At 41.9% G+C, this 24,595-nt stretch overlaps 1 protein-coding gene across 3 annotated transcripts in view; it reads left to right on the top strand.

Annotated features, from left to right (window-relative positions):
• Window positions 1–487: 487 nt before the first annotated feature.
• The window catches only part of lrp6 (low density lipoprotein receptor-related protein 6), a 207,266-nt gene continuing 183,158 nt past the window's right edge, over window positions 488–24,595 (top strand). For all 3 annotated transcript variants that reach the window (XM_068050639.1, XM_068050638.1, XM_068050637.1), the window contains exons 1-2: window positions 488–728; window positions 4,653–5,046. In XM_068050639.1, coding sequence (XP_067906740.1) covers window positions 674–728; window positions 4,653–5,046 — 449 coding nt within the window. In that variant the 5' untranslated portion in view covers window positions 488–673. The remainder of the gene's footprint in view (window positions 729–4,652; window positions 5,047–24,595) is intronic.

Raw genomic sequence — 24,595 nt, 5'->3', positions numbered from 1 at the left:
TTCCCTGCAAATTTGTGGTTTCCTCTTTTTTCCCCCAATATTGATTTAATTGCAATAATTTCTCTTTAATTAATATTTGAAAAGACAGGATCAACATCTCCTTACTCCACATCGTCTCCTGCTTCCCACATGTTCTACACACACTACCTGAAAGCGCAGCCATGCACAAAGGATACTTGATGCTCTAGTATTAAAAAAGTAGCGCCGCAGCCCAGGTCAAATGGTTATGTTGTTCTTAGGCAGAGCACCGCTCCTCGCTGCAAAAGAAATCCCCAGGAAGGCGAGCTTCAAACCCGCTTAAGGAGATGTATTAGAAGCTGAGGGAAAAGAAACACAGGCATCATATTACATACCCGGGAGGGGGAAAACACAACTAAAAGTCTCTGTATTATAGCGAGCTTGCCGAAATAAAATAGTACGTTGGGAAAAAGAGCAAAAAAGGAGGGTGTTAGTGGCGGAGGGAGAGGAGGCGAGTGTTGTCGTGTGCTTGCGCCGACGGTGAGCGGAGATTGTGTGTGTGTGAGAGAGAGAGTGCGCGGCAGCAGAACCATGGCTGGCGACAGGGATACTTTGCAGCGCTGCCCAAAGTAACATTGTAACTATGTGCTCCGATGTGTCGCCACGCTGAGCTTTCTTTGACGACCTAGAAAAGGAAAAGAAGAGGAAGGGGAAAATGGGTACCGCGCTGAGGAATTTGCTGTTGTGCAGCGTTTGCTCAATGATAAGGGGTGAGTCAAAGTTAAAAGATTGCTTGGCCCTCTTTCTGCAAAAGGAGGGTAAGTGAGAGAAGGAGAGAGTGGCCTTGCATGCTGTTGTGAGGGGCCCGCGAGGGGAGCGGGTGGGGGGGTTAATGTCTCTTGTTTTGCGCTGGGTTTGTATGCATGATCATTTATGTTGGAAGTCAAGTGGCTCAATTACAAACTCCAATAAAATGTCGTTCAGCGCTTTCTGCTGTTGTAGTCTCGTGTGTGTGTGTCTGTGTGAGAGACAGAGTGTCCGCGGTTAGGTAGAATGAAGGCAGAGATTTCTGTGACTGAGGAGTGCTGCCAGTTTGTGTGGGGAATATGCTTGGCAATGCAACGCGGGGTGCTTCAAAGGGAGGAACGGATCTACTGGAACTTTTTTGCAGCAAAAGTAATGGTTTAAGCATCTGTTTGCCATATTGTGGTTATTTACGAAGCATTAAAGAAACGCGACTGATCCAAGTGTTGCGATGCACCGATGAAACAGACGGACGACCCTATTTTTGTACTCGAAGCACCAATTGATTTATAAAGAGCAGTTTATTTTAATTTGTTTCGTAACACTTTTTGTAAGGACAAATAAAAGAATAACCCCAGGGCACGAAAATCGCTTGAAATATCTGATTAGTTTTAGAACTTTTCTTAAATGTTTCTTCAACGCATTGGGGTTTATTTGTAAATGCAGTCAACGGTCAGAAAAATGTAAAGAACCTGAGTTTTTTTTTAAACCTGGAGCTACAGAATCAGATTGAAGACGTAATTGTTTTGATAAACAAATTGTTTATACTTCTGTGTTCGTTAAAGTAACGAGGATATGTTGACTAGCCAAATGCAACAGGTAGTAATAGTACTGTAAAGCGCTCTTGATTTAAGCGACTTAAGGACAAAAGTAAGAAATGGCTTGTTTCAGAAGATGACAAATAGTTTACTGGGTAATTTGAGTGGAGCTTGTATCTGGTTACTTCATATACCACAGACAAATTACTTTTATTAATAGTACAACTCCATATCTCATCCTCATTTCGCATTACAGCTATGAGGATTCCTGACAGGTGGGTACTGGTAAATTGGCAGGATTAGTCTTGCTGGAAGATGAAATAACGTTAATTTAAGTTTCCCAAAAAAGGGTATTTTGAAATAAAATGTTTCCTACATTATTAAAAAAAAAATGAGGTTTACAATATTTTGTATAAACTTTATCATTCAGAAGCAAGTAATATACAGTACATGGTAAACCTTGGGGAAACCCCAAGTTTTGAATATGAAATACTGTACAAGTTTGTACCTGGTTTTAGTTGCAGATGTAAGAATAAGATGATGTTTAGGCCCCAAAGATGGGCAAGGTTTCTGTCCACTTTACCTTTTAATATGTTGTTTACACTTAAATGTTATGCAAATTTGATTTAAATTGTTAATGCATTGAGTCACTTGATAATGTCAAAATTGACTCTGTAAGCAGGTGTTTTTGGGATCATGCTTGTGTAAAAATTATTTTTTTTTTCATTAACTATTAGGCAGTTCTTCTATTTAAATGGAATGGAGAGTCTGGTGTGGAGATGTGGTTTTACTGCCTTTCATTTTGGATTCCACGCATTCTGAATGGAGATTTAAAATGTATAATTTTGGCAATATGCAGATACAGCTTGTCTGTTACTTTGAAAAATTATTGTGCATTATTGATTGGGGAGGGAATGCTGTTGATGATAAAATCTGAAAAGCTACTCATGGAAAGTCTCAAAACTGAAGTATTTTGATTTTTACATAGCTAATTGTAAAGGTATGGGGCAGTCTGTGATTTATGACTACTAATTTTTGGTTGATATCCCATGTGAACTTGTGTTTATATTATGTTAGTGTAGTACAGACAAATGTGAGGTGATGCATTTTAGCAGAAGGAATAGGGAGAGGCTATATATACTTAATAGCATAGTTCTAAAGAGTGTGCAGGGCCTGGGGTTCCATGTGCATTGATCTTTGAAGGTGGCAGGACATATTGAGAGAGTTGTTAGCAAAGCATATGGCATCTTGGTCTTCATAAATAGAGGCGTTGAGTACAAAAGCAGGGAAGTTATGCTGAACCTTTATAAAGCTCTGGTTAGGCCCCAACTAGAGTACTGTGTCCATTTCTGGTGGTCAAGCTTTTTAGGAATGAGGGTCCTTGAGAAGGTGCAGAGGAGATTTACCAGAATGTTTCCAGGGATGGGGGATTTTAGTTACATGGTTAGGTTGGAAAAGCTGGGTTTGTTCTCTCTGAGCAAAGGAGATTGAGGGGAGAGTTAATTGAAGTGTAGAAGATTATGACAGCCTTGGATAAGTTAGACAAGGAAAAACTGTTCCCATGGACTAGGGGACACAGATTGATAGTTTTGAACAAGAGATGCAGGGGGAATATGGGGAAAACTTTTATGCAGCAGGTGGTAATGACCTGGAACACACTGTCTCCGCTTCCACCACACTTATGGGCAATCAATGACTTCAGAAGGAAATTGGATGGCCACGTGAGGGAGATAAACTTGTAGGGCCACGGGAATTGAGCAGGGGAGTGGGTCTGACTGGATTGCTCCACGGAGAGCTGGCATGGACTCGATCGGCCTACTGGCCTCCTTCTGTGCTGTAAATACTCTGTGACCCTATAAGTATTAACTCACTCTGGAATTGTATTGTCACACATTGTAGCCATAATCTATTTTTCACTGTTGCTCTACAAATGCAATGTTTACCTTCATGAAGTTGGTAAAGGCAATGAAAATTGTATTTTAGTAATGATTAAATTAAGAAATTTACACCAATTACTGCATTTCACATTCGGTTGCTCCTGATAGCAAAAGTCTTCAAATGCATTAATTTGGTAATATTACATGTACATTAGGTTAGAAGAAATTATACATTTATAAACATTTGCAAGGTACGCATTTCACCCACTTCTGATAATTTGAGGATTGGTAGAAATCGTCATCATTTAACATATAGCTGAGTATGGTGTAGACTGAATTTTACACATTGCTTCTTTTCAGTAACACCATTACCTTGTAAGAAGTTGTTTACAGCACTGAAAGCAAGAAGACTCTTTCAGTTCAACAGGAATCAATTGGGGGAAAATTGTAGAGGGTGAAGTACAGTTTTGATATAACTGGAATTATGATTTAAAAGGGCTAATTTATTCTTGTGTTGTATTCATCAAATGTTGTCCTTATGTGCAGAAATAGGGGAAAGGTCTTCATTTAATTAATTGTCAAACTTGTACACTGCTGTATGCATCTGATCCAACAATGATGAAAGGAAGGATATAAGTGAGGTTTGCGTATGTTTTTTCCCAAGCTGCTACAATTGGCGATTCAAGAACAATGGTTTGTCATGATAAAAAGACAACTTCACCAAAGAACTCAGAAAATCACTAAAGTTGAGGTGTAGCCTGCATTGTTGTCATCATTCCTGCATGCTTGTGAACAAAAACCGAGGTCTCATGATATTTTATGGCATTTGGAATATTCTGTTTATAAGCACAAAGGTACATAGATCAGAATGCTTCCTGTACAAACAACTTGAGTGTGTTTGGGAATCTATGGTTAATTTTTACTTTGTGCAAAAATTTCCAGTTTGCACTTGATACACTGTATGTGATGAGTGCTGACACCGATCACTGGACTCCATTTTGAGAGTTTTGTTAATTTTACGACTCCTAACTGACTATACAAAAAGCTTAGCATTGTCTGTTTTTCCCCAGGTTACTCTCCAAACAATATGCATGTTAATTTTATATTTACTACAAGATGTGTGTGGGATTGAGATGAAATAATTGCTTGCTGGAGTAAGTTGTTGTTTCATTGTGCTAGTGATATGTTTTCTTTTGCTTGAGCAAGTGATGTTTTACTGACGGTTGTCAATAACTTTATTTCTCTATGTATATAGGTGCACCACTGTTATTATTTGCAAATCGGCGAGACTTGAGGTTGGTGGATGCTGCTGGTAGCAAGATGAACGCCACAATTGTTGTAGCTGGTTTAGAAGATGCAGCTGCAGTGGATTTTCTATTTTCAGAGGATCTTGTATACTGGACTGATGTGAGTGAAGAAGCGATCAAACTGATTTTTCTAAACCAGACAGGGAACACTCAGAATGTGGTGATATCAGGGCTTGTATCACCTGATGGACTGGCTTGTGATTGGCTGGGGAAAAAGTTGTATTGGACAGACTCGGAAACTAATCGGATTGAAGTTGCTCATTTAGATGGATCATTGCGTAAAGTATTATTTTGGCAAGACCTGGACCAGCCCAGGGCAATCACGTTGGATCCAGCAAGGGGGTGAGTACAGTGTACTTGAATTAAACATTCTGTCTGCAGAGCAATGATCAGATTTGGAGATGTTTTTTGAAGCAGGAAATGGAAAGAGACAGTTAATCTGTGTTGCTGTTTGTCAATTTGTAATTTCTTTTAAATAAGTGATTCTCTTACTCTTTCTCAAAACATACAAGATTGTCTTATATTCATAAATTTGGCAGTAAGGTAGTTTCATTAGAATGATGAAGAAACTCCAATATTTTTGCTTTCTGGAAAATTTGTGATTTAAAAATAAAATTCATACTGTCACTGCAATTTTTTTTTTTGAAACTTTATTCATGCAGAGAGCAAAAGAAATGTATTTTGTAAAAACTTAATTGGATCATAGCATTTTAGAAAAAAAATCTGGAATGGATCCACTTGTAACATTTTCTCAGATTCTGCTAATGTAAACTCTGTTGTTCAATTTTATTTACCTTTGCAAGTTTCCGCAACTCTTATGGTCAATGGTCTTGTACAATTGCAGCAGTAGGAAACTAAATGTTGATATTTGACGAGGCAGTATTAAAACTGCATATAACTTGGGGTTGGGGGAACTGTTTATTAAATAAAAGCAAAATACTGCGGATGCTGGAAATCTGAAACAAAAACAAGAAATGCTGGATTCACTCAGCAGGTCTGGCAGCATCTGTGGAAAGAGAAGCAGAGTTAACGTTTCGGGTCAGTGACCCTTCTTCGGAACTGACAAATATTAGAAAAGTCACAGATTATAAACAAGTGAGGTGGGGGTTGGGCAAGAGATAACAAAGGAGAAGGTGCAGATTGGACCAGGCCACATAGCTGACCAAAAGGTCACGGAGCAAAGGCAAACAATATGTTAATGGTGTGTTGAAAGACAATGCATTAGTACAGATTAGGTGTGAATATACTGAATATTGAACATCAGCAAGTGCAAACCTGAAGAAAAACAACCTGAAAAAAACAGTGGGTAAGCAAACTGAACAAACTAAGATGAAATGAAATAAATGCAAAAAAAGATTGTAAAAAAAGAATGTAAAAAAAAAGGAAGAAAAAATAACTAAAAATGACTAAAAATGAAAGTAAAATGGGGGGCTGTCATGCTCTGAAATTATTGAACTCAATGTTCAGTCCGGCAGGCTGTAGTGTGCCTAATCGGTAGATGAGATGCTGTTCCTCGAGCTTGCGTTGATGTTCACTGGAACACTGCAGCAATCCCAGGACAGAGATGTGAGCATGAGAGCAGGGGGGAGTGTTGAAATGGCAAGCAACCGGAAGCTCAGGGTCCTGCTTGCGGACTGAGTGGAGATGTTCCGCAAAGCGGTCACCCAGTCTGCGCTTGGTCTCCCCAATGTAGAGGAGACCACACTGTGAGCAGCGAATACAGTATACTACATTGAAAGAAGTACAAGTAAATCGCTGCTTCACCTGAAAGGAGTGTTTGGGGCCTGGGATAGTGAGGAGAGAGGAGGTAAATGGGCAGGTATTACACCTCCTGCGATTGCAAGGGAAGGTGCCCTGGGACGGGGACGAGGTGGTGGGGGTAATGGAGGAGTGGACCAGGGTGTCGCGGAGGGAACGATCCCTTCGGAATGCTGACAGGGGAAGGGAGGGGAAGATGCGACTGGTAGTGGCATCACGCTGGAGGTGGCGAAAATGGTGGAGGATGATTCTTTGGATATGGAGGCTGGTGGGATGAAAAGTGAGGACAAGGGGAACCCTGTCACGGTTCTGGGAGGGAGGGGAAGGGGTGAGGGTAGAGGTGCGGGGAATGGGTCGAACTGTTTATTAAGTTCAACTGCCTAGTTTTTGTCAATACAGCTATTTAATTGGTTGTTGAGATGTGCTCGAGTAATGCCTTCTCCCGTCTACCTCCCCTTCCCTGACGCCCCACTTTCTTCCTTGGTAGGAATCAGGTATTTAGCATGCAGAGAAATGCAGCTTGTTGTATATTGAATATGTTGTAGCACTGTGCCATGTGAGGAGTGTGTATAGGTAAAAGGGTCTTAAGACATTTTGTATCCAGATAGTATAAAATTACAAGCATAAAGCTAAATGCTGAGTGTGTACTAAAGCCAAATTAATGGAGAGAACAATGTAGCATTATTAAATCCATTGAGCCTCCCATTACGTTTTGTAGCTCAACTGAAATCTGCTTTGGAAGTGGGAGTGTGCATTTTTAACTCCTGACTGATCAGAATGAACTCTTAGCACTTAATAGTGTTAGGAAATTGTCTGCAGAAACATTTAGTGTGGTGTAAAGTAGGCTAATGAAAGACAGTCATTTAATCTACATAAGAATCCATTGATTTTTGTCCACAATGCTTCGGTATTCTTTTAATCTGAGCCAAAGAAACCAGGTAATAGTGTTCTGGTATAAGTATCATTAATTTCAAAAATCTGAGTTGCTCCTGCTTATTTCTTTCTTCTTCTTTTGGGCCTCCTTATCTCGAGAGACAATGGATACGCGCCTGGAGGTGGTCAGTGGTTTGTGAAGCAGCGCCTGGAATGGCTATAAAGGCCAATTCTAGAGTGACAGGCTCTTCCACAGGTGCTGCAGAGAAATTTGATTGTCGGGGCTGTTTCACAGTTGGCTCTCCCCTTGCGCCTCTGTCTTTTTTCCTGCCAACTACTAAGTCTCTTCGACTCTCCACATTTTAGCCCTGTCTTTATGGCTGCCCGCCAGCTCTGGCGAACACTGGCAACTGACTCCCACGACTTGTGATCAATGTCACAGGATTTCATGTCGCGTTTGCAGACGTCTTTAAAGCGGAGACGTGGACGGCCGATGGGTCTGATACCAGTGGCGAGCTCGCTGTACAATGTGTCTTTGGGGATCCTGCCATCTTCCATGCGGCTCACATGGCCAAGCCATCTCAAGCGCCGCTGACTCAGTAGTGTGTACAAGCTGGGGATGTTGGCCACCTCGAGGACTTCTGTGTTGGAGATACGGTCCAGCCACCTGATGCCAAGTATTCTCCGGAGGCAGCGAAGATGGAATGAATTGAGACGTCGCTCTTGGCTGGCATACGTTGTCCAGGCCTAGCTGCCATAGAGCAAGATACTGAGGACAGAGGCCTGATACACTCGGACTTTTGTGTTCCATGTCAGTGCGCCATTTTCCCACACTCTCTTGGCCAGTCTGGACATAGCAGTGGAAGCCTTACCCATGCGCTTGTTGATTTCTGCATCTAGAGACAGGTTACTGGTGATAGTTGAGCCTAGGTAGGTGAATTCTTGAACCACTTCCAGAGCGTGGTTGCCAATATTGATGGATGGAGCATTACTGACGTCCTGCCCCATGATGTTCATTTTCTTGAGGCTGATGGTTAGGCCAAATTCATTGCAGGCAGCCGCAATCCTGTCGATGGGACTCTGCAGGCACTCTTCAGTGTGAGATGTTAATGCAGCATCGTCAGCAAAGAGGAGTTCCCTGATGAGGACTTTCCGTACTTTGGACTTCGCTCTGAGACGGGCAAGGTTGAACAACCTGCCCCCTGATCTTGTGTGGAGGAAAATTCCTTCTTCAGAGAACTTGAACGCATGTGAAAGCAGCAGGGAGAAGAAAATCCCAAAAAGTGTGGGTGCGAGAGCATAGCCCTGTTTCACGCCACTCAGGATAGGAAAGGGCTCTGATGAGGAGCCACCATGTTGAATTGTGCCTTTCATATTGTCATGGAATGAGGTGATGATACTTAGTAGCTTTGGTGGGCATCCGATCTTTTCTAGTAGTCTGAAGAGACCACGTCTGCTGACGAGGTCAAAGGCTTTGGTGAGATCAATGAAAGCAATGTAGAGGGGCATCTGTTGTTTGTGGCATTTCTCCTGTATCTGACGAAGGGAGAACAGCATGTCAACGGTCGATCTCTCTGCACGAAAGCCACACTGTGCCTCAGGGTAGACGCACTCGGCCAGCTTCTGGAGGCTGTTCAGAGCGACTCGAGCAAAGACTTTCCCCACTATGCTGAGCAGGGAGATTCCACGGTAGTTGTTGCAGTCACCGCGGTCACCTTTGTTTTTATAGAGGGTGATGATATTGGCATCGCGCAAATGCTTATAGCATTTCTTTTATTGCAGTAGGTTGAATCAGTTTGAACAGTTACTTGGTGAACTTTATCCTGAATTGATTTTTTATTTTGGATAAATTCCAAAAAAAAAGCTGGCCAAAAGATATCTGTGTCTGTTTTGCCGTTTGCTTAATTAATTTCAGTCTTAGTTTAAGGAATACATGGGAAATGTGATTATGCTGCCATGCTTTGTTCACCTACTTCTAAGCATTCTACTATCCTGATCTAGAGGAAGTGGGTGTATATGTATATATTTTTTATCCATATAATGTGTGCATATAAGTAAATAAAGATCTTTAAGATCTCAATTTACATTTTGACCTATCATTTCTCATTGTGGGTTGCTTGGTCCATTTTAGTGGGATAGATTCTCTTTTTTTATTCTGAAATGTGAGACAAGGATATGCCAGCAATCCAAAGCATGTAGGTTTGTGTTGCTGGCAGCTTCTTATTTCAACTTTTGCAGTGAGAATTTGACAGTTCTGTAAATGCTGACTCACATTGCTTGCTGCTGATCGTTATGTAAAGTAGTTCTTGAATGGCTGTTACTTCTCTCAAAAATAAAAGCAATAGAATTGACAAGTCTACTTTATTCGGTAGCCCTGTTGTGGATATATGCTTTAGGTTGATCAAATTTAGATTGAGCACTAATGAGGCTGAAACTTTGTAAGAATGGAGCATTCTATTTATAGATACCTGGTTGGAAAGTCCCAGCATCAAGTTCTAGTGACACTGGAGCAAGATAATTTTAAAAATGCAAATTATCTACAAAATTTAAAACACCTGACCACAATTTATCATTTTTAAAAATGGTAGCAGCAGGTTGGAGTCGTACCTAGCACCAAGGAAGAAGGTTGTGGTTGTTGGAGGTCAATCATCTCAGCCTCGGGACATCACTGCAGGAGTTCCTCAAGGTAGTATCCTAGGCCCAACCATCTTCAGCTGCTTCATTAATAACCTTCCTTCAGTCATATGGTCAGAAGTGGGGATGGTTGCTGCTGATTGTGCAATGTTCAGCACCATTCGTGACTCCTCAGATACTGGAGCAGTCCGTATAGAAGTGCAGCAACACCTGGACAATATCCAGGCTTGGGCTGATAAGTGGCAAGTAACATTCGTGCCACACAAATGCAAGGCCATGACCATCTCCAACAATAGAAAATCCAACCAACACCCCTTGACATTCAGTGGCATTACGATCGCTGAATTCCCCACTATCAACATCCTGGGGGTTACCATTGACCAGAAACTGAACTGGAATAGCCATATAAATACCGTGGCTACAAGAGCAGGTCAGAGGCTAGGAATCCTGTGGCGAGTAACTCACCTCCTGACTCCCTAAGGGCTGTCCACCATCTACAAGGCACATGTCAGGAGTGTGATGGAATACTCTCCACTTGCCTGGATGGGTGCAGCTCCAACAACATTCAAGAAGCTCGACACCCTACAGGTCAAGCAGCCTGCTTGATTGGCACCCCATCTACAAACATTCACTCCCTCCACCACCGTCGCACGGTGGCAGCAGTGTGTACCATCTGCAAGATTCACTGCAGCAACACATCAATAAATGCTGGCCTGGCCAGCAACGCTCGCATCCCATAAATGAATAAAAAACAAGTGGATAAAATTTTCTTGATCTTTTCTGTTATAAAATCACACTTTTATGTAATGCATGATCCAAACTTCTCCCTCCAAGTTGCAAAAGGCAAAATTACATTGAAAGCACATTAAAGTACTTTGACAATACAGTACTTGTGTAACACTCAAATTCATCCACCACCTGTATTCCTTTAACCCCTGTATTTCACGCTGTTTATTACCCAAAGTGCTCTCCTTGAGGCACAATTTGATTTTGGGAAGATAAAATCTGCTATTATACTACTGAATGTTTTCTGAAGTTCAAATGACCATATGAAAATTTTGTTTACCAACTATTGCACTTGACTGAAATCCTAGGATTTAATAATTTGTTCAAAACTTCAACTTATAGGTAGTATCCATTTTACTGCTTAAATCAGTCATTTGTTGCAAAACCTATATATAACAACAAATATTGTTTCCTTGAAGTAGTATGCTTTAATTCCATTGGTGGTATAACCATTGCTGCTGTGATGCAACCACTGAAGATCTGATTAACAAAGTTCTGTGATTTTTAATTTGTTTTTTCTCTCTCTTTAATTCTTACACTTGGCTTTAGTGTCCTTTTATGAATGAGATAGATTTTTGAAATATCAGAGTTCAGGGCTATGAGGAACTGGCACAAAAGAGGAATTGAGGTCTGGGGCAGATCAGCCATGATCTTATTGAATGGTGGGGCAGGCTTGAGGGGCCGAATGGCCTACTCCTGCTCCTAGTTCTTACGCAATAGCCCACATTGTCTGCTTGAGATCAGCTAATTTAGCACAAAACAGGAATTGAACCTGGGAACTCAATAAACTCAATCTCAGCCACGCGTGCACCCAAGAAGCAGGAATAACCTGCTCGGTGGTGCTTAGATTGGGTTCCACCAGGGCCACTCAGCTCCTGACCTCATTACAGCCTTGGTCCAAACATATACAAAAGAGCTGACATCAGAGGTGAGGTGAGAGTGACTGCCCTTGACATCGGCAGCATTTGACTGAGTATGGCATCAAGGAACCCTAGCAAAACTGGAGTCAGTGGGAATCGGGGAAAACTCTCCACTGGTTGGAGTCGTACCTAGCACAAAGGAAGATGGTAGTGATTGTTGGAGGTCAATCATCTCGGTCCCAGGACATCACTGCAGGAGCTCCTCAGGGTAATGTCCTAGGACCAACCATCTTCAGCTGCTTCATCAATGACCTTCCCTCCATCATAAGGTCAGAAGTGGGGATATTTTCTGATTATGCAATGTGCAGCACCAGGCACGACGACTCAGATACTGAAGCAGCCTGTGTCCATAAGAAGCAAGACCTGGACAACATTCAGTGTTGGGTTGATAAGTGGCAAGTAACATCTGTGCCATGCAAGTGCAGGCAGCATCACTGAATTCCCCACTATCAACATCCTAGGGGTCACCATTGACCAGAAACTGAACTGGACGAGCCACAAAAATGCTGTGGCTACAAGAGCAGGTCAGAGGCTGGGAATTCTGTGGCAAGTAACTCGCCTCCTGACTCTCCAAAGCCTGTTCGCCATCGAGAAGGCACAAGTCAGGAGTGTGATGGATTAATCTCCACTTGCCTGGATGGGTGCAGCTCCAACAACTCTCAAGTCAGCTGGACGCCATCCAGAACAAAGCAGCCCGCTTGATTGGCACCCCATCCACCACCTTCCACATTCACTTCCTCGACTACCAACGCACTTGGCAGCAGTGTGTGCCATCTACAAGAAGCACTGCAGCAACTCATCAAGCCTCCTTCAACAGCACCTTCCAAACTCGCAATCTCTACCACCTAGAAGGACAAGGGCAGCAGGCACATGAGAACACCACCACCTGTAATTTCCCCTCCAAGCCACACACCCATCCTGACTTGGAACTATATCACTGTTCTTTCACTGCCATTGGGTCGAAATCCTGGAACTCCCTTCCTAACAGCACTGTGGGTGTACGTACACCCCAAGGACTGCAGTGGTAATTAGGGATTGGTAATAAATGCTGGCATAACAGTGACACCCACATCCCCTGAATGAATAATTTAAAAAAAAACTTGCAAACACTTCTGTCCTCTCTGGTCTGCACTGTCTGCCTGTCATTTTCAAAGCAATAAATTTAAATCCCCACCTTTGTCTTCAAATCTCTACACTGGCTAATCCTCCCTATTTCTGTACCCCCTCCAGTCCAGTATCCCCTCCTGCATTCTTTAGTCGCCTGACTCTGGCCTTTGTGCACCCCACTCACTCTACCATTGGTCAGAGAGCCGACAGCTGTAGTGGTTGCATTTTCAAATTCCACACTGAACCTTTCCACTTCTATCTCTACTTCAAAAACTTTCACAAAATCCATCTTTTCAACCAAGTTTTATGACCCCTGCTTGGTACCCTTTTCTTATTATCTATTTCCCTGTTCCTGTCATACAGCACTGGGTTTTGTCTATGTCCAAGGCACTAGATAAATGCAAGTTGTTCCTGTGGATCTGTTTGGTTCAGCATGGGTATGTTGAGCCACTCAACTGTTATGAACATTTCAAACAATGTACACATGCCTACCCCAACATAACTGAAGAAGCAAATAATAAAAACACTTGATGTACACAGCTGACAAGCAAAGGTGTGGAGACGCATAAATCCTTAACTGGCAGATAAAAACAGCCATATACTGCTGAGAGGATTTGGTGAATAAGCCATAACTGAGTCATAGAAAGATGTACTCTGTACATTTTAGGAATAATCAGGTTGGACAAAATACTTGTCTGCTTTATATATGCAGCACAGAGAATTTTTTAAATTGTAAATATTAGGTCTGACAAGTAACTTAAAAATTGTTCCTGTTTTAGGAGAGTGACTTGAGTGCACTGCTTTCCATTTTTTCACATTTAATGCCAGGTGTTGGTCTCTATGGGCTAGACTCCGACGCAGACTACTTCAGTGCGCAGTGCACATAATAATCTTCCTGTGGTTGGCTCTGCTGCATTAGAAACCCTAATCCAGTACTAGAATTATACATCCACATTTTTGTGCTATAAAATAACCATCAATTTTCTTCCCCCTACTCCAGTTTATGCAATAACTGATGGAAGAACAACCACACATTTGCACTTGGCTGCTTTTTTTGCTATCCTCGGGATGTGGACAATATGGCAAGGCAGCATTTATTGGTTAACCCTAGGTGCCCCGAGATAGATGTGCAGTGCGGAGCTAGAGACAAATGCAGGCCAGATCAGGTAGTGGTAGCAGATTCCCTTGCCTGATGGACATTCATGAACCTGTTGAGTTTAATGGTTATTTTTTTTCTGATAGCCCACAAATTACTTAACTTTTGAAAATTCAGTTTTGCATCTTGCCACTTTCTACTGCAGTATGTAAACCACGAGGATACAATACCTTTTCCTCTCCTTCACAAGAATCCTGAGCCTCTGGTCATTTCTGCTGTTTGAATCAGCTAGAATGGTAACTGCATTAGTGAGCCTCACCTTTCTCTGCCTTTTTCAATCTGTTTTAACGTGCAATCTTTCTCTGTGTAAGATCTAAAATGCTCATTTGCCTTCTAAATGGTTTTTATCTCTCTGCCAGTTAAGGATTTGTGTGTCTCCACACGTTTGCTTGTCTGCTTAATAGAGAAATGTACCATTTCAAATATATCTTCACTTTTTTTATTCTTGGTTCTAAAATATACAGCCTCATTTTGGTTATTAACTGCATCTGGCCATCTTCCTAGCCTGCTTATGTCCTCCTGTGGTCTCTTGCATTCTTCACAGTTGTTTGCTCTGCATCAGAGTTTGGCATCAAACTTTGATAGCCACTCCTTTGTGGAATTGCAATTTTTTTTTTGTGAATACCGTTTTTTATTTGATCCATTCAGGGATCTAAATTTATAAAACAAAGATGGACATGTTCACACATTGTTGGCACAAGAATTAAATGAACTGCTAGTGGCATTGATGAGCTTGTTACCCATGCACCCTAATTTATTTATTTATTTATTTAAACAGCACTGAAACAGGCCCTTCGGCCCACTGAGTCTGTGCCGACCAACAACCACCCATTTATACTAACCCTACAGTAATCCCATATTCCCTACCACCTACCTACACTAGGGGCAATTTACAATGGCCAATTTACCCATCAACCTGCACGTCTTTGGCTGTGGGAGGAAACCGGAACACCCGGCGAAAGCCCACGTGGTCAAAGGGAGAACTTGCAAACTCCGCACAGGCAGTACCCAGAATCGAACCCGGATCCCTGGAGCTGTGAGGCTGCGGTGCTAACCACTGCGCTGCCCTAAATATTTAGTAACTTTCTTCCCTCCCCCTCTCTAAAGGACTGACTCTCTTGTTGGGCTGCAGTTTCACTGGTGCTGGCAAAGAAAGGCTTGCATTTACATTTCACGACCTCTGGATATTCCAAACTGTTTTACCGCCAATTACATGATTTTGAAGTGTAGTAACTGTTGTAATACACACTGTGGTAGCCAACTTTGTAACATTGCCTGAATTTGTCCCAATCTCAACTCATCTGGTGTGAGGTTAGAGTAAGAGGGAATGAAATAAGTTTACTGTATAGAGTGTGGTAAATAAGGTTGGTGTACTGCAGGTGCAGATAGCCACGTGAGCATATGATGTGGCGATAACTGAGACCTGGCTCAAAAAAGTGCAGGATATATACTAAATATACCTGGATACAAGGTGTTCAGGAAAGAAAGGAAGAGGGGTAGCCATACAGATTAAGGAGAGCATTGCAGTGCTGGATAGAGAGGATGTCCTAGAGGGGTCAAGGATGGAACTCTTTGCTTAGAGCTAAGAAACAAAAGAAGTACCATTACACTACTGGGTGTATTCTATAGGCCACCAACTAGTGGGGGAAAAATATAGAGCAGGGGTGTTCAACCTTTTTGCAAGAGGGGCCGCCTGTCAATTTTTGTCCTACATAAAAGGCCAGTGAGCAAATTTCGGAAAGATAAAGGCATTAGAAATTTATCTTGCTATTAATCAAAACCACAAATGTGCAATTTTGTGAACAAGCTTTAAATGAGAAGGCTAATTTATTAACTTACTTTCTCGTCACTATGTTGAACACTGATTTAGGGAGATACCTGGCAATGTTTTTGCTTGCATAAGTAGTCAGTGTCTGCCTGTACACTTGTAGCAATGTGGAATATTTTGGATAGATGTCCATCTGTCAGGAGTGATCTTGATTTTGTTTTGAAGCTTTTCATTCTTGAAAAAGACTTAGCAGCAATATGTGCTGCCAACAGTGCAGTGAATTGAAGGGCATGCATCCTTTCTGCCTGTCTCTCTCTCTCTCTCTCACTCTCACTCTCTCTCTCTCTCACTCTCACTCTCACTCTCACTCTCGGCGTGTGCGCTCCCTCAGTGTCGCTCCACCCCACACGTCTGGCTGTGTGTTGGTCCGCTTCTTGATCTCTGCTTGGCCTTGCTCTCGCCTGCTTTCCCCCCCACCCCCAGCAGCAGCCATTCCTATTCACTTACTCATTCCCTGAACTGTCCGAAAACAGCAGGCTTGGCTGATCCCAGTGTGCTTGTGCTGAAAACCACCAATCTGTGCCTGGGGAGCCCACTGTCAGTCACACAGGATTGGTTGGCCAGATTCTGATATAGAAGAACAAACTTGCAAGAACTATAGAGTAGTTATAATGGGGGACGTCAGTTATCCCAATACAGACAGGGATCGTAATCGTGTAAATGGCAGCGAGGGACAAGAGTTTATGAAATGTGTTCAAGAGAATTTTGTAGATCAGTATATTTCTGGCCCAACAAGGAAGGAGGTGCTCCTGGATCTGGTTCTGGGGAATAAAATGGCTCAAGTGAATCAAGTGTCAGTAGGGGAACATTTAGGGCACAGTGACCATAGTATCATAAGACTTAGGTTAGCTATTGAAAAGGACAAGGGGCAATCCAGAGTAAAAATAATCAATTGGGGAGGGCCACCTTCAATGAGAACAGATCTGGCCCATTTAAATTGGAATCAAAGGTTGCATGGCAAAACTATATCAGAACAATGGGCTTCCTTCAAAGAGGAGATAGTTTGGGTACAGTCCAGGTACATTCCCACAAGGGTGAAACATAGAACAAAAAAATCCAGAGCTCACTGGATAACGGCAGTGATAGAGAGTAAGTTAAAGCAGAAAAAGGTTGCATATGTCAGGTGGATAGTACAATTGAGAACCAGGCTGAATATAGAAAGTTCAGAAGGGAAGTGAAAAAAGAAATGAGAAGCTAAGAGAGAGTATGAGAAGAGATTGGCAGCTAATGTAAAAGGGAATCCGAAAGTTTTTTTTTAATGTAGGCATCTAAATAGTAAAAGGGTAGTAAAAGGAGGGGTGGGGCCAAAAAGGGGTTTTGCTCATGGAGACAGGGGACATGGCTGAGATACTAAATGCGTACTTTTTATCTGTCTTTACCAAGGAAGAAGATGCTGCCCAGATCATAGTGAAAGAGGAGGTGGTTTTGAGATACTGGATGAGGTAAAATTGATAAACAGGAGGTATTGGATAGGCTGGTTTTACTTAAAGTTGATAAGTCACCAGGGACAGATGAGATGCATCTGAGATGAGGGAAGTAAGGGTGGAAATTGAGGAGGCAGTGACCATAATCTTCCAGTCTTCCTTGGTGTTATGAAAGTGCTTTCATTTGTTTGTTAAATATTTTTTGAGGACTCATGTAAAGTGTGGAAATGGATTCATTTTGGAAGACTGAAAATTTCATAGATGCTGAACTTTGCTGAAAGTTCACTGGGAGGTCTTGTTTGAAAACAACCTTTACTCTACTCTATATATAATGCCTTAAGCTCAATAAACAACAGAAACCTTGGTGACTTGGGGGAGATGTTTACGAGAAGTGACATGTCAGTATTTATGAGGGTCATGGTTTGGTTTCACTTGTGAGATTTTGTTTTGGTTTAGTTGGGGTGTGGACAATGTTGAAAAACAGTTTGTTTTGTAGCTGGCTGAAAAAGAAACCCCCAGCTCATCTTTCCTGCATCTCTCGAAGAGACCCTGAGAAATCCAGTGTGTCAGCTCCTCTTTCTCTACTGTTTTGAAAAAAACACTGCGAATCCAGAGTGTGATAACTGAAACCCCTGATGCTACATTTCTCTTGGAAAGCCTACCAGGTTATTTCTCGACATCTTCAGAATGAACTGCTTCTGAAAGGATCCCAGTGACCTGTCTCCGTATAACTGGATGGCAGACGAAAAGGGACAACTGACATACTTCCATATCTTTTTTTTTCAAGAATTAGCAAGTATTTGGCCAATGTAGAATATATGATTGACCGTACTGGGAGCTGGATAAATATTTAAATATATGTTCTGACCTGTGGAATTAGAAAAGAAAATGCACTCCTCCCACCTCAGTCGTAACACTTAGATACAGGGCTGGTGCCAGACGACTGCAATTGCAAATGTTACAATGTGCACAAATCATTGAAGATGGCAGGGCAGGTTGAGAATACATTAAATAAAGCATATGGGATCCTAGGCTTTAAATAGAGGCAGAGAGTACAAAAGCAAGGAAGTTATGATGAACCTTTATAAAACACTGGCTCGGCCTCAACTGGAGTATTGTGGTCCGATTCTGGGCACCACACTTTTAGAAAGGATGTGAAGGAATTAGAGAGGGTGCAGAAAAGATTCACAAGAATGATTCTAGAGCTGAGGAACTTCAGTTGCGTAGGTAGATTGGAGAGGCTGGGGCTGTTCTCCTTGGAGAAGAGAAGATTAAGAGGAGATTTGATTGAAGTATTAAAAGATCATGAGGGGTCTGGACAGAGTAGATAGGGAGAAACTGTTACCATTGGTGGAAGGGTCGGGAACCAGAGGACACCGATTTAAGGTGATGATTGGCAAAAGAAGCAACAGTGAAATGAAGGAAAATTGTCTTGCGCAGCGCATGGTTAGGATGCAGTGCTTGAGAGCATGGTCGGGGCAAATTCAATTGAGGCCTTCGAAAGAGAATTAGATAATTATCTGAAATGAAAATATTTGCAGGGCTACGGGGAAAAGGCTGGGGAGTGGAACTAGGTGAGTTGCTGTTGTAGAGAGCCAGCAGAGACTGGCCGAATGCCACCCACCTGTGCTGTAACCATTCTGTGATTCTATCTGCTTTATGAATGAGGTTTTCAGCCTTTGTGATCTCCGAGAATCAACTATTCCAACACACTCCTGGCTGGTTGCCCACATTCTACCCTCTAATCTTGAGGCCATTGAAAACTCTGCTGCCTGTGTCCTAACTTACACCAAGTCCCGTTCACCTATCAGCCCTGTGCTCGCTGACCCACATTGGCTTCCAATCAAGCAACATCTTGATTTTTAAAATTCTCATCCTTGTTTTCAAATCCCTCCATGGCCTCTCCCCTCCCTATCTCTGTACTCTGCTCCAGTGCCACAACACTCCAAGATATCTGCACTCTTCTAATTCTGACCTCTTGAGTATCGTCCGTTTTAATCGCTGCACCATGCCTTCAATTGCCTAGGTCCTAAGCTCTGGAAATACTTCCCTACACTCCACTGCGCCTCTCCCTTTCTTTCCTCCATTAAGACATTCCTTTAAAACCTGCCTTTTTGACCAAGCTTTTGGTCATCTGACCAATATCTCATGCTGCTTGGTGTCATATTTTGTGCTTCTGTGAAGTGTTTTAGAATGTCTTAAAGGTGCAATATAAATATATGTTATTGTTGGGAAACACAGCTGAGCTTGATTCTCTCCCTATGTCCACGTGCATGCACTTTTTGACGGAGCCAATGGATATCTGTCGGGTGTGAGAGAACCATGGCTGACTTTTCTCCCCGCCCCCCACCATCAACCAGCATTCTTAGCTTGCCCATGGACATTAAGCTAAAGTTGCACCGCAACTACTTCCACAACTGTGATCAGATAATTGAATGTAGACTGTGGGGTGGGGTGGGGTGGGGGGGGGTGTAAAATCAAGTGGGAGGTGGGGTGTGTGTTGTCATTGCCTATCTGCCCCTGCTGATATTTTACCAGTGGTGGGGGAGGTGGCAAATGGCCCACCTGCCCCAGGCCAATTGAGGCCCTTAAGTGGCCATTGGTCACTTACGGGCCACACCCCGCTGCCACTGTTATATTACCAGCAGCGGACGGGCACCTCACCACTGAGGAGGCCGAGAGTAATTCCTGGCGGTTTCCTTTTGGGCATGCAGGTGGGGTCCCCGTGATCGGGCACCCTGTGCCCCACAGAGGGTCCCCCCAGCAGCACCTGCTGCCCCTACTAAAACTACCTCCCCGACCTACATTCCAATCTCTGCTCCACTTCCCGGGGCCCAGCCGATTGTCCCCGGCAAGGCCTGATGCTCCGACACCACCACCCCACCGCCGCTCACCTGTTTTAGGTCGGCATCCATGCTGGCTTATCTTGCTAGGTGCAGTCCTAGCATTGGCTGCCGCTGCTGGGACTGAGGTGCTGCCAGCCCTGTAAAATTTGCTGTGTGGCTTCCAGGTCTGGTGGAGGTGGGCTCTGTCCTGACTTTTCAGGCGGTGAGTGGAGTCGCCGCCTGAATGTAAAGTTCCAGCCATTATTTCTGGGAGGCATTCGTTATGGAGTTGGTCAGATATTCCACAAATGTTGCTGAAATTGTTTGCTGCAAGTATCCAGAGCTGCGGGGAAGGTACTTTGAAATCTTTTAAGGAAGTCTTATTAATGCTTTATATCAGTGGTTTTCATCCCAAACAGGTTGATCTTCGGAAGGGGACAATATTTTGACGACAGTGGACACATTTTCATCCATCCTGCTGACACTGGGCATGCAGGCAGCCAAAAACCTTTTGAAGAACTGTATATCTGAACATGTTACTGCCCTGAGGAAGTTGTGGAGGGGTGGTTGCAAAAACCTGGGCAATGATCTTTGCCTGCCATTAATAGTAGTCTCTTGCTTTAATTTCAAATTGTTTTAGGTGTAATTGTTTTGAGGTTTGTAGTTAAATGTCTAGAATTGTGAAAATAGTTCATTTTATAGTTTCTTTTCCCCTTGCTGAGCTTTTCAAAGTGGAGTAGTTTATTTTTGAGTATTGTAATTACTCTCCAGCCCTTTGCCCACTCCCCAGAATGTTGGATATCTCTTCCTCCAAAATGGAAGATTACGCAGCAGAGATACTCCATTGTGCAGTTTGACTATGAACTGTTGAAAACCTGTTATCTGAGGCAATCTGGTCAGAGATAGCAGCCCTGAGATCTGGAGTGTACAGTTTTCTAATTGTGAGTCAATGGCCTAACCTGTGTGGTATCAGTAGCATTTACACAAATCAATGGTGTGGTCGATTGGCTTGAAGAAACCTGATGTGTTTTCCAGTAGTTTTCTTCTTTTGCACAATATTGAGCTGTTTTGATGTATTTTTTTAAAAATAGTATGAAACCTGTTGGGCTTATCTCATGGATCAAGTCATTACTGCACCTGGGACAGGCTAACATTACAAGGGAATTTCATATTTCAATTTCTGTACTATCAGATGTAGTTTAAATTTGTTTAAATGAAAATGTTCATTTATAGTGCAGTTGAGTGCAAAGAAAATGCTGCCAGTACGTCATTTGTTTCTGAGATGCAGGCTATCGTTTTACTATGTGACATTTTCTTAAAATTGGTAGTTTGGGTGCTGGGTTTGGGAGGGGAAAAATCAGATGCAGTTTTTGTTCCTGGAAGGGCAGTCATTTTCCTTTTGGGGAGGGAGTGAGGTCAAGGGCACAAATGGTGACTCACCGCAGGCTGGTAGTATGTTACTTATTAAGCCTCTGCTTCAAGGTTTTGGGAACAGAATTAATAAAATAGATACTTTCTGTTTCTAGCTGTCTAAAATTGAAGTATTTCTCTATTTAAGATTATTGTCTCAGATTTCTTCATGCTAGAGTTATGCAGTTGTTTGAATGGGGTTCCCCTATAAATCAGGCTGATAGGAGAATTTGTTGTAATGAGATCTGTACACATCAGACGACTGTATAGTAATCCAAGGTATGTTAGAAAGAAATTATCTACTCTGAGGACTTGTTCTTAAACCAGGTTAGCTAAACCTAAGTGGGTTGTGAATATCCTGTAAATCCCAGAAATACACTATCACCTTTTAACTAAGTACTTCATTTAGTTTGTGACTGCTCCAACTTAGTGAGTCATAAAGTCTAATGTTACTTATTATGACAATCTTGTGGAGAGTTGAGTACCTATCATTATTTGTAGGTCTTGTGCAGTTGATGGGCTTAATTTTTAGCCTCAATAGTCTGCACTGTTGAGTGTAGCAGAGATCCATTCTTTCCTGGTTCTTCTGATCTGCCATTTGTCTTTAGAGGGGAAAAACAATAAACCTCGACTGACCTTTAAAGCACCAGTTTGGTTTGTTTCCATGAATTGTCTGTCTCACTAGTGACTGAAGCTTTTATTTTCTTGTTTTAATAAACCGCTGTAATCATTTAAATATGTCTTGTGAGTGTGTCTGTTGATGGATTTAGGCTGGCTTGTGCACCAAAGAGATGAATGTTTCCACCTTTGACAATTATTTTTCATTTTAGACTAATATGGAATCCATCTAAATGTTTGGCAGCTGGAAACAGTAATTGAAGGTGTGTGTGTGTGCGCGAGAATTTTTTGCTCTCTGCAGGAGTATAAGATCAGCTGATAGCTGAAACAGTTATGCATACGTTAACAAGTCCATCCTGGAGTGTTTGTCCTTGGCAGTGTAACTGGCTAAGATCACAATAGACTAATGAGACTGGTTGTTCAGGTATAGAGGATGAGAATTTCTCTGACACTTTGGAAGGTACTGCATTGTAACTTCAGGATGAATACAAGGTGGCTTTTGTTATTGTGTGTGTGTGTGTGTGTATATATATATATATGTATATAAAAACTTTTTGTGTGGTTACCAAGGTGCAAAATGCCAGTAATAAAAGTGGCACTGGGGTTTCACTTTTCTCAACTTTGTCTTTAATGCCACTGAAGGCTCTTAATTCTGGTGTGGTACAAAGTGCCTGCTGTGATGATGCACAATTTGCCATCACACCAACCTGAGAAGGCAATCGCACTGATTCTGCCCGTGTGAATGTTTTTTTTTACTTCCCTCAGCAGCCATCCTTCAGCATATGATTGCTGATGTATGGCTATTTTTATGTTGTGGATTGCCACTCACTAGGCACACTAGGTGAGGAGGAAGGAGCCAGTTATTCCTTTATGCAACATCTGAAATGCACACTAGTGCAAGCTAAAATAGAAAGAAATGTGTAGTGTTTAAACTGGGTGGCTTTGTTTAGTCCACATTTGTGGAGTTTCCTGCTGAGCATGAATTATAGACCATTGATCGTCTTGGTATAACCAGGATGCAAATGGAAGGTAATGTGCATTACTGCTCGAGTTTGGTTAAAAGATATTGCAATTGCTGGTGTAAACAAACTCCGAAATATAATCGGTCGCTAATGGTGATCCGTATTCTATGCAAGGATGCATTTAATTTCTGTGATTTGTTATGATATAACGATGTTTCCAAATATGAATGTATTCCATGTATTTGAGTTCAGTCTATGCTTCAAAATCAAAATTTGTAATTCCAATTATCTGAATTTAATTTTTAAGCATTAAATTTCACTTTCCTTTATTTAGAGTGCTCAATTTGAAATCATAAAAGTTTAGTGCAAAAAATGACCTGAATTATCAAGAATAGACTATTATCCAATCTGTTCTGACTTCAGCTGTGATTTTTAGTTTCTCACTCCTTTAATGCAGCAAGTTTGTTTTGGTCCAGAATTTTGTGGTGTAATTTACATAAGGTGTTTTTTAATTTTCTTTTTCACTAACACTGAGTCTGGACAATGCATGTTTTGTATTACGTTCTGTGCAATGAATTCCTACTGCTGATAAAGTAAAACTTAGAAACTTCTGTAACTACAGATCATTTTGTGCTGCAGAGTGGCTTACTTTATAAATTTAAACTTAACTTTATTTGCTCAGATTCCTCAGCTCCCTTCAATTCTGTCTCCTTCTGTCCTTTAGTTGTATCTCCTGTTGGGACCTACTGCTACCTTTTCTAAAAAAGAATGTTCTTTGAGGTTAATTGTACCACCTTCACTTCTGTCCCAGCTAAAATAGCTAACTCAGCAGAGAATGGAAATCATACCTGACTTGTCCTGCTTGTTACAGGAAATTCTATACTGGGTAGCGCATTTACCAATGAAACCATATTTAAAACTCTGAGATTCTACCAGTGTTTTTATATTTGGTCAGGAATGAGGGAAGTATTCCTGGTGGGAAAAGAAGCTGGACACGATTCACTTTCCATATACAACTGCAAGCAATGTGACATGATGTGATGACAGGAGATGACTAGTGACCTCTCCATAGCAACTGGTGGCTGCTCTTAAGTGAATAGAAAGCATCTACCTTGAAAGCTTTGAGCATGAAATAGTGCTGGTGACTAAATATCAGAAATGTATTTTGTATGAAGTATTAAGTTTCATGTTTTCTTTCTTGCATGCATCTCTGCATCTGTTTGATCTCTGTCTTCTGTTATCATATAATCCATCCTGTGGCCAGTCCATGGTTGTCTTTCTACGACACACTATCAATTAAACTCTGCTCATTGTTGCAAAAGTGCTTCCATTTTTTAATGTTTTTGATGATTTGTGCTTATAAATTGTGGAAATGGGTTCATTTGAAAGACTGGAGAGATTCCATAGATGCTGGACTTTATTTTTTTTTTTAAAAAGGTCACTTGAAGGACTTGGGGACTTTGTTTAAAAACACACTTACTGGAAGTCACATGTCTTAAGCTAAGTAAACAGCAGCAGCCTTCTGACTAGGAGAGTTGTTTACAGAAAAGTGATGTGTCAAGATTTATGGTGGTCAAGAGTTGGTTTCGT

This window comes from Heterodontus francisci, chromosome 18 (assembly GCF_036365525.1).
Source record: "Heterodontus francisci isolate sHetFra1 chromosome 18, sHetFra1.hap1, whole genome shotgun sequence".
NCBI lineage: Eukaryota > Metazoa > Chordata > Chondrichthyes > Heterodontiformes > Heterodontidae > Heterodontus > Heterodontus francisci.
Note: the sequence above shows the minus strand (reverse complement) of the source record. Positions and strands in the feature narration are given on the sequence as shown.